This window comes from Arachis ipaensis, chromosome B03 (genome assembly GCF_000816755.2).
Source record: "Arachis ipaensis cultivar K30076 chromosome B03, Araip1.1, whole genome shotgun sequence".
NCBI classification, from domain to species: domain Eukaryota; kingdom Viridiplantae; phylum Streptophyta; class Magnoliopsida; order Fabales; family Fabaceae; genus Arachis; species Arachis ipaensis.
The window spans coordinates 8,352,387-8,362,506 of NC_029787.2; the positions used below are offsets into that span (position 1 = coordinate 8,352,387).

At 36.2% G+C, this 10,120-nt stretch overlaps 2 protein-coding genes across 3 annotated transcripts; one reads left to right on the forward strand and one right to left on the reverse strand.

The window, feature by feature from the left end:
* LOC107628806 (auxin-responsive protein SAUR21) lies at positions 331–1,075 on the forward strand. The gene has a single exon (XM_016331411.2). The coding sequence runs from the start codon at positions 502–504 to the stop codon at positions 802–804; it is 303 nt and encodes a 100-aa protein (XP_016186897.1). The 5' UTR covers positions 331–501; the 3' UTR covers positions 805–1,075.
* On the reverse strand, positions 1,385–9,954 carry LOC107628792 (pentatricopeptide repeat-containing protein MRL1, chloroplastic). Of its 2 annotated transcripts, none has more exons than XM_016331393.2 (19): positions 9,453–9,954; positions 8,049–8,781; positions 7,681–7,918; positions 7,372–7,435; positions 7,143–7,287; positions 6,924–7,039; positions 6,679–6,807; positions 6,405–6,578; positions 6,106–6,270; positions 5,861–6,001; positions 5,645–5,744; positions 5,070–5,178; positions 4,889–4,980; positions 4,464–4,554; positions 4,111–4,342; positions 3,929–4,021; positions 3,380–3,428; positions 2,463–2,556; positions 1,385–2,062 (listed from the first exon to the last, which is right to left on the reverse strand). In XM_016331393.2, the coding sequence occupies exons 1-19, from the start codon at positions 9,771–9,773 to the stop codon at positions 1,831–1,833; spliced, it is 3,318 nt and encodes a 1,105-aa protein (XP_016186879.1). In that variant the 5' UTR covers positions 9,774–9,954; the 3' UTR covers positions 1,385–1,830. The 2 variants fall into 2 exon arrangements, with proteins under 2 accessions (XP_016186879.1, XP_016186880.1); XM_016331394.2 differs by having other exon boundaries at positions 8,055–8,781; positions 9,453–9,859.

Consider the following 10,120-nt stretch of genomic DNA (forward strand, 5'->3'; position numbering starts at 1 on the left):
CTTTTTTTTTTTTTTTTTCTTGCTTGTTTTGACACCAAAAAATATTTCACATTATCTAACACCAATCAAATTACCACATGGCTTTGTTGTGGGACAATAACAATGCGTTTTGATAGCCTCATGCATGTCGTGTGTTGTGCACAATATATAATTACTACAATTATTGTTGGAGTGTAACAGAGCTGGAAGAGGATAAACTAGGACGGTTTTCAAGTTGTAACAAAGCCCCATGTGATTGTGAATACTCTTGATGAGTGAAGTGGGACCCACCCTATGTACCTTAATTGGCATCATTATTGAACTTACACGGTCACAACACCAATGTGCTCAACCCTTATGTTCTGGATATCTCATATACTTATCCTATAAATATAACACCGCTCAACTTCCCTTCCCATCTCATCACATCTATAAACTACAATCACATAAACAAAATCTCTTACATTTATCTATTCTCAAGTTTGAAGTACAGGGTGAAGTGAATCATCATCATATAGAATCATGGGTATTCGTATGCCGTTTATGGTGCACCAAGCAAAGCAGGTATTCAAGTCAACATCACAGCATCTACAAGGTGGAAACCAGACAAGTGTTGTTCCAAAGGGACACATAGCAGTGTATGTTGGAGAGTTGCAGAAGAAGCGGTTTGTGGTTCCGATATCATACTTGAGTCATCCTTTGTTTGTTGACTTGCTTCACAGAGCAGAGGAAGAGTTTGGATTCAACCATCCAATGGGAGGACTCACAATTCCATGCAAAGAAGATGCATTTATCAACCTTACCTCTCAACTGGGTGCTTTGTGAATCAAACATATATTGATAACATCTCCTACTGACTTCATTTTTTTAGAACCTTACAAGATATATAGATCTCTTTTTCTTTCTCTAACTTCTGTCTTTTAGACAAATAATGTATTTTAATTTGTTGTATAAAATTTTGTTAAATCTGTCTCCTGTTTGGAGATGCAAAATCGTCAATTACGTCCTCTACTTGCCCCTCTGTATCAGCCTTTGAAACATTTGATTCGTACAATTTATAGCTTAAAAACCACAATTGCCGGCGGTATATTTAAGATATATTTTTTTAATTTTATCATTTTGCTATTTTTTTCAATACAAATTCATCCTCCCTAAAATGAACGGATTCATTCATAACCTGTCCCCTCGGTGCAAGAGTTTAAGGATGTTTTTAGATGGTTGAACAATTAATCAATTATTAGTTACTGCTCTACCATTTTGTTTTTTCCCTCTTTATTTTTTCAAATAAGTCAAAGACAAGAGGGAGGGGGTTCAAAAGTTCAAAACGGTAATAATAACAGTGAGGCATCTAAAGGGCCAATTGTCCTAATAATTTTCAATTTGAATGATAGAACACAAAAGGAAGAACTACTACCAAAAAATCATAGTGGTATTGTTTTTTCATGTTGTATATGCTTTTGTTACATATATAAAGTTCTGGTAAAACAAAATAAATACAAGTACCAGAATCATATAGATCAGATATTTCTGCATCTCTATCATCGTACATTAATTTAGATAATCCGCGTGGCAGAGGCCATGACATAGCTGCAGGTAAAGGACAAAAGAATTGGACCAGTGCCATCTTTGATTTTGATGGTGGCTTCATCAAAATGAATTTGCTGAGATGTCATTTCTCAGGCCAGCACTCAAGAAAGCATATGCTTTCTTAGGTCTAAATCACTCTTCTATTTATTCCATTTGGATGAAGGAGTGCTTTCAACTTTCTATTGAGAAAATACATTAAGATGGAAAGCTAATATTAGGCAAAATGCAGATGCTTGATTTCTGCTGGGAATCACAAATATACACTTAGTCCAAAGATAAATTGCCGGTTCGAATCCTTCGCTGCTGATGGCTAATGCGTTTGCCCAGTCTTGATGGGGATGAGCTCCAGTCACCTGGTTTCCCACTGAATGATGCAAGTTTCGGCTGAAACCATTTCTTCAGAGCTAGACCATTAATTCTAAGCTTCCCACTCGATTCGTGACCCTGGTAAGGAATCTTAAGTCTCCTGAATAAAGCTGCAACTGCCTGGCCAACTCTGAAGCCAAAGACAGTGCATTTCTGTCAGTAATATGTATTGAGCAATATCATCCAAGCGACAGAATAGAAGATAAATATTGTTGGCCACTGAATCTTTCACAAGATATTCTTTGTATACATACACATTTGAACTAAGATGTGTACATTTCGAAAAACAAAAGTAAATTACTAAAATGATTATATATAATAGTGTCATAGATTTACATATTTGATTTACCATCCAAGATACACACTTCGTGCATTTAAAGTGTGGGTATTCTACTATTGCAGCTGAGAAAATTTTTCTACAAGCACAAAATGTATTTTTGAATGAAATGTAATGCTGCAAATACTTGAGGCAACAATATGGTTGAAAGAATGTTTGACAATGGTACCAGTTTTTATTTGGCTATTCTAACCTGTTAGCCAAGTTGATCATCTTTTCCCCCTTTTGAGTTGAAACTTTTGTTTTCTCTACCGGCAGTAAAATTATTATATTGGATAATCTTGCACCTGCAACGACGATTTTCACAAGGACAAAGAGCAAAGCAGTTAGTCAGTTGGGCTATAATGTCGACGATATAATCAGCTACTACACCCTACCCTTCTATTGTACTAGAAAACTCGCAAATAAATATTGGAAAAGTATACAATTAAGTTTATTTAAAGATTGGTAAAGGGAAAACAGAAAATGTCAAGGTATTATGTAAAGGAAAACTGCAACATGTAAAATTATCATCTAGGAGGAGAGAACAAATGATTACATGTACCCCTTTTCTCTGGAAATAATTTTCCAAAAAAGAAACGGCATTCAAGACCTTAAAAGGAGTAATTGGTACTAACAATTAAAGTAATCAGGAAATGAGTTCCATTTGGAAATATAGCCAGTTCCACCAATTAGGACATTACTAGGTTTTGTTAAAAAATTTATTGAAGGTTTACCAGTTAAAAGTCCAATATTGTTGGCATAATCACTGGAGAAAAGGAAAGAAAAAGCAGAAAGACAAATATACTTGGTAAACATCCTTATTAGCTGTTACTTTCAGTATATGATTAATCGAAAGGAATTATTATTCTCTTTATGGAAAAAATTAAATAAAAAGAGAGACTGCAACCTGCAACTCAACTTCACTCATTTGACCTTTCTTCATATAAATGTCATAATCAAGTAAAAAAAAATGAATGTATCATTGAAATTCTTCAATCTTCAAAAATATAAAATTTTCAACAATATATGTGGTGCAAAAATCATAAATTAAAATAGATAATGTTAAACTAAATCTTGCATGACAATACATTTCAAACGCAGCACTAATGTTAAAATAAATCATGTTACCTGCTGCCAGTCGATGCTTGAGACCTTTCAGAACAGTTAAGAGATAAACCTGGAAACATTTTGATGGATTTTATCAATTTAATATTTGCACTAGCATAAATATCTGTCCTCAATACGTGTTTGCATGAACAAATTTGTGAATGTCTTTGTGTTTGTGAATATGGTGTGAACTTATACATGATATATGAAAGTGGCAACAGTTGACAAAGAGAGAAACAAGAGGCTACTGCCTCCATAATCCAACTATGAAGCAATTTTGCACGTTGGCATCATACTAGGAAGCACAAGTGCATCAAAATAGCATGTGCATCTTCTTTCCTCACAAAAAATGGTAGAATAAAAATCTCTCAAAAATGAAGTGGTTAAGAAGTAGTTTGACGTGTGTAAATGTATTTTCCATTTGTGCATCTTCTTTCCTCATAATTCATAATAATTATATGTAGGTTTGACAGTCTTGGACATTTTAGACACACTAGACTTTACAGCAAAGTGTGAACCTTTCATGTAACAGAAGTCATGAGAGTGGAGGGGAGACTTAGACAAACACACCTCAGCAGTAGACGTATGCATGTCCTTAGCATCAACAACAATAGGACTCACTTTGAATGATACTGATGAAACAACTCCATATGAAGCAGCTTCCTACACAATTATTACAGCATCATTTGATGATCCAGATTCCTCAATAAGACCTAAGATCCAAATAAACTTGGTTTTGGCTCCATTCTCACCTCTAGTATTGAAAAAGCACGAACATCATATTCCCCAAAACCATCTACTAATGCGCGAAGGTTTGAGTTTCTTGAAGATTCAGTGCTTACTCCCAGGTTGTCAACTAGTCTATTCTTGACAGATGCATCATAAGGGAGTTGTAAGCATCCCAGAAGTCGTGACAGTATTTCACTTGTAGGTTTTTCACCAGCTCCAAGTGTTTCACGATACACTGCTAAAGCCAGTGATGTCCTAAGAGCAAAAAACAGTAAAAACTTTCACACACAAAATCATCAAGGAAAGAATTGTCCCCTTATTCATGATTACAAAGAATCATGTTCTAAGAATACTAGAAATATTAAAGAACAAATACCATTTATTATTGACTTGGGCCCGTCCTGAGTTGAAAGATAAAACAGGTTCACCAACAAAGCAATCCCTCTCATATCTTTGCAGGCACATTCCTTTCAAAGACACAAGTACCATCAGGAATTCTAATCATTGAACTCTCAAGGCTAAAATATATGAACATTTTGGGCCAATAAATAAGCAGAGTCCATGATATTTTTGCTTTAAATGCGCAGAAAATCAAGACAGAAACTCATGAGTAAAAAGATATGCCAATCATAAGTTGGTACTCACAAGAATACTTCCTCCTAATCCCTCCTCCCAAAGAAGAGAAAGAAAGCGTTGAGTAACAAAGCCAGATTCCAGATGTTGTTTTTGAAGAAGTGTGAAATTTTTAAGTGGAAGAAATACATGATCAGAATTAAAAACTACCAACTCGCAATGACTCACCAATTATGCATCGACACATGTTGACATTAAGGGCAACACCCTCCATTTTGGCTTGAGAAAGAAGCATTTGAGCTGCTTCCATATCATCGTTTCTAGAAGAGGTGAGCAACATAGAAAACCGATCAAGAAAGGGCCTAAACTAATCATTTATTGGGCCCAAAAGTCGTTTTAGATCACTTACTTCTCGCTTGCTGTTAACAGTACTGAGAATGTGATACTGTTTGGGCACAATCCCAATCCTTTCATTTCAGATAAAACTTCCAAAGCCCTCTGAAATTGATTTCCATCACCTGTCCAGAATTCTTACAACGTTTTAAAATCCATTTGTTTGAATTAAACAGCAAAATAATGCAACTGCAGAAATAAGAGGAAAGCAAAAACAACTGAGGCTTGTCAGCGCTAACTTTAACAGTATATGTTTTCAGAAACCCCTTAATAAATGTTAAATTATTTTTAGTACTTCCCTTAATTCAAATTTGTCCATCTTAATTTTTCAAAACTCATCTGTTGACATAATAACACTGCATTGGCTTATAGTTTATGTTAGCAAGTTGCAAGATTCAGTTATAATTTTGTTAATAGTGGATTTGGTCAATGTTCTAACCATCTTGTCTTAATATTTCTCAATTAAATGTTTAGTTAGTGTGCCAATTATTTAAAGTTACCATTTTGCAAATCATATTTTCAGTTAGTTTTCATAGGAACTACTCTTCAAATATCCTTAATCAATGCTGGATCAAAGAAGCTTAAACTTACAAAGCGCAGTGAGCAAAGCATTAACTGTTGAAACTGTTCGCACCAATTTATGTGCCTTGAGATATTCATATAGCTCCAATGCCTTTTCCCAATTTCTTGCCTGTAAGTATTTGCCGGTAGTTAATAACACAATAATAAGTACTCAAGCTCATCAAGGGGCTATTACTACACTAAGTCTGGCACAAAATCTACTCAACCAGACACAATCAGACATACATTGCTACAGGCACCCATTAGCGAGCTATATGACATCATTCCAATATGTATTCCTCCTTTACGAGCTTCTTTGAGGACATCAAAGGCAGCATCCAGCTTTTTCGCATGTCCAGCAACATCTATCAGTGCACTCAGAAACATCTGCATATTGAGTCAGTAACTTTTGTAGCTCTTAATAAATGAAAAAAACTACAGCCGGAAAACAAAACTAAAGAGGTAAAAAGTTTTTTAAAAAAAATAGGTACCTCATCAGGGAGAACCCCTTTCTGGGTCATGTCATTGTAAACACTACATGCAAATTCCCAATCTCCAGTTTGGCTGCAAGAATTAATGGCAATCGTGTAAACTTCTGGAGTTCCCTTTAAATTATATTTTTGTAACATCTTATACACTTCTAGTGCCCGTTCAACCTGTAGAAAGCACATAATTGTAAATAATAAACATATTTTAAGTAAAAACAACTAAAAGAGACAGAAAACATATAAGAAACAGATGAAGATTATGTTGTATTCTAAAGCGAAAATCCGAGAAGAAAGAGCTATACCTGACCAGCATTTGCACAAGCCTTCATCAATGCACCAATAGTTATGTGATCTGGGTCAATGGGTTGTATTTCAGCTGCCATTTCTGCTAAAACATCAAAAGCACGATCCACCGCTCCTGACTGAGCACATGCAGCTATAAGTGCATTGAATACAACACGATCTGGCTTCACATTCTACTGCATACAAACATCACATCAGCATGCACAAATAAGCATTTCGGGAGCAACTCAAGTAGTATCAGTTGTCGAGAGATAGAAGTTGCAACTTTTGTACCTTGGACCTCAATATTCCATAAGCACCAAATGCTTTTGCTATTTGCCCAGCTCTAGCACAACCATCAATGAGTGCCCCATAGGTATGAACATTGGGTTCCACTCCAGAATTAACCATCTTGTGAAACATCTTAAGGACACAGAGTAACAATGTTACCAGATATGGGATTCAGAGAAAGACATTTTACATAAAATGACATGATGCTATGCTAAATTGATTGAAATGAAAGAAGGAGGATGTTATACTTCAAACATTGTATCAACTTTTCCACTCTTAGCACAAGTGGAAATCAGAGTGGTATAAAGTTTGCAATCAGGTTCTAGTCGAGCCTCTTTCAGTAGCTTCAACACTTCGAAAGCCCCTGAATAAATAACACAAATGTCATGACCTGAAAAGGTTACAAAGAAAAATATAGAGGGGAGTAATCAGGTATTGAGTGGAGTGATGATTAAAAATCAACTTACTTTCTGAATCTTGGGAGCTTGTACACACTGACATAAGCATGTTAAATGTACTCAAAGTTGGATTTGGAATTAGCCTAATGTAATCAAAAGCTTCTTTAACTGCCCTTTTCCTCTTGCAGATGTTAAAAAACTTTGCATGATAAATCTATAGTCAATAAATACACCATGTTAGAGAAACCCCAAAATTGAAGAGCGGAATATCAAATAACAGCCAGAATGATGCATGTACCTTGGTCATATCTAATAAACCCTTTGTTTCCATATCTTTAAGCAATTCTAAACTTTCATGTAACCTAACAAAATCAATGCACTTCGGGGTAAGCTCATCAAGCTTAAAAGTAATAGCAAAATTAAGTCTGCAACAATCTTGGTCATGATATGGTTAACACTCAACAGAAATGAGGGGACGAGGAGTTTGACCACATTGCTATATTTAGAGAATCTGTCACTTGTATAGGACTCACAACAAGTACTGTGTTCTCAGAGACAACTTTATGTTCTCTATTGTTTGTTGGAGGTGGATAGAACAGAATATTACCTCGCAGCTTTTAACAGCTTATTATATCTGCTCAGATAATCTGAATGGTCATTCTTCTGATCATCCTCCACCCTTGTTTGATCACTTTTCTGATCAAATTGCATGTTGATTGAGTGGCCATTGTTGGGAAAAACTTTGGCAGGCAGAGCTCTGCCACCTTTCCTCGAGTGTTTACTTCCATTTTGTGGAGTGTAGCCTTCTGTGTGACTGGAAATTGGTACCACTCCTTCAATATATTCTGAATAAATAAACACGGCTTACTTACAAATTTCCTTGGAACTTTGAATTCCTCATCATGATACTTGTAAATATTGAACAATCATATCATATATGAAATTACATTACAGTGCATTTCTTTATAAAATTACCTGCACCTTGTGGAGAAATTTCTGTTGAGATATCTGATCCTTTTAGTGTGGTATTTCTCATTGTTGAGGGCAATCCTTTAACATTATTAGTTGAAGCATGAAGAGATAACGACTTTAGACTACTAAGTGGTGACATGGACCCAACTGTAGACTTGTTATCCTCATAAAACATGTACAGCTCTTGCCTCGCTGATTCACCGAAAAGGACATCAAAGCTGATGGCATCAATGTTTTCTTTAGTTTGTTCATCGATTGTTGTGAGTTCATTGTTTATACCAACAGAAGAAGTGGTATGCTCAGATTTAACTATAGTCAAAGGTGACTCAGGATCAGAGTCAACTTGATCTTGATTTTCTTCTACTTGTAAAGCCATTTCTTCAGCAAAAGCTAGAGGTTGCAACACAGTTGATTGGAAAGCATCTGGCAAAATAGACTCTTCTAAAACCCTCGAACTACTATTATTGAAACTGGAGTCAAGAACAGGAGTAGATGACTCTGATATGTTGGTCATGAAGGATGCTTCGTGAACCAATGAAGATTTCAATAACGGAAGCTGAGACTCTTTGTCCTCGAGAATATGGTTATCTTCTGCATTGTGATCTGTTAAATTTCCAATTTCACTCAACGGGTTATCCCTTTGAAATTCTGGAAAACCGAGAATCTGGCTTTCAATGACCTGGTTCCCCACATTACTTCCTTGTCGCGATAATGCAAATTTTGCATGTCCACGTGTCTACATGAGTGAAAGTGTTAGAAAGGCGACAATTATATAAACAGAACAGATTCAACAAACAAATAACTCAATAATTTCATACATTCTAACTTTCCTCCGACTATTTGGTACAGTTCCATCTGAACCAACTAATTATCACAAAAATTTAATGACACGAAAAATTTTGTAACAAACATTACATCATGATAGGTTAACAAATGACAGTTAGATAGTTAGTTAGTTATAACTGTTATTAACAGCTAGTAGGAAGTCAATTCGTTTGTAGTCAACACTACTAGTCTACTACTCTAACAACTCAGGTTTCTCATTTATCAACTAACGTTACATCTTTATATTGACACGCACACCACACACCGGAATATCCGAATTGTTAACATAGTCTCAATCCAAACACCGTTTACTGTTAGATAAACACGGAATGAACATTTAAGTATTGAAAAAAAATGAAGGTTAAACACAGAACATCACAATCTAAGAACTAAAAACCAACTTCAAGTTACAACTAAACAAGCTGAAATTCAATTGTCCGATCAGGAGAACACTAGACCAAAAATCAGAACAAGAACGCAGCAGGAAAAACACAAAACAAAAGAAATGCTGCAAGTCTGTAACTGTACAGTTTGGAATCGAGCTCAATTATGGAGGAATGAGTGGATGAAGCTTGAGAGTACCTGATTGCGAGACTTCTTTCGGTTATTGAGAGTGAATCGGAGGATAGAAACGGCGGATAAGGTGACGAGGACGACAACGACGATGAGAGAGTGAGATTGCAAAGAAGCCTTGAAGACGAAGCGCGGTGAGTGGAGGCGGAGAAGCCCCAACCTGTTGCATTTCTTGCGAGATTGAAGAGGCGGTAGTGGAGGACGGAGAGTGTGGGCGGAACCGAGGAAGTGAGTGCGGACGGAACGGAGAGTGGAGAGAGAGAAGGCGGAAGGAGAAGTGAATCTGAAAGCGTGACGGTTATGGTAGTTCACGCAGAGGTTGAGTTCCATGGATGAAGAGAGAGAAGGAGCATGAGATGAAGCGTTAGCAGGAAGGAGAGGAGGAGGGAGTAGCTCTTGCACCTGAACCAGAGGATGAAATATACGTCTTGCTAGCTCAATGCTAATCCGAATCCTTTGCTTACGTGGCGCATTTTTGTTTTTCCGTTGCTGGCTGGGACCCACTGCTACTTGCTACTGTTACTTAATTCCCTCCATATCAGAGTGAAGCTAAAAAGTAAAAAGTAACTAAAAACACGAAGAGGTTAAGGAAAATCAAGGATAAATTTGGAGTTAATTATCATTTCCTTACTCTCGAAATATTCAGACATGGATAATCTTTTTTTTAAAAAGATGTC

Coding starts and splice junctions, on each gene's coding strand:
- LOC107628806 (XM_016331411.2), top strand. CDS start 502: ATGGGTATTCGTATGCCGTTTATGGTGCACCAAGCAAAGCAGGTATTC.
- LOC107628792 (XM_016331393.2), bottom strand. CDS start 9,773: ATGGAACTCAACCTCTGCGTGAACTACCATAACCGTCACGCTTTCAGA. Junction 7,919..8,048: donor AATTTCTCCACAAGGTGCAG/GTAATTTTATAA, acceptor TTATTTATTCAG/AATATATTGAAGGAGTGGTA. Junction 4,981..5,069: donor CTGTTAACAGCAAGCGAGAA/GTAAGTGATCTA, acceptor CACCTCTTCTAG/AAACGATGATATGGAAGCAG.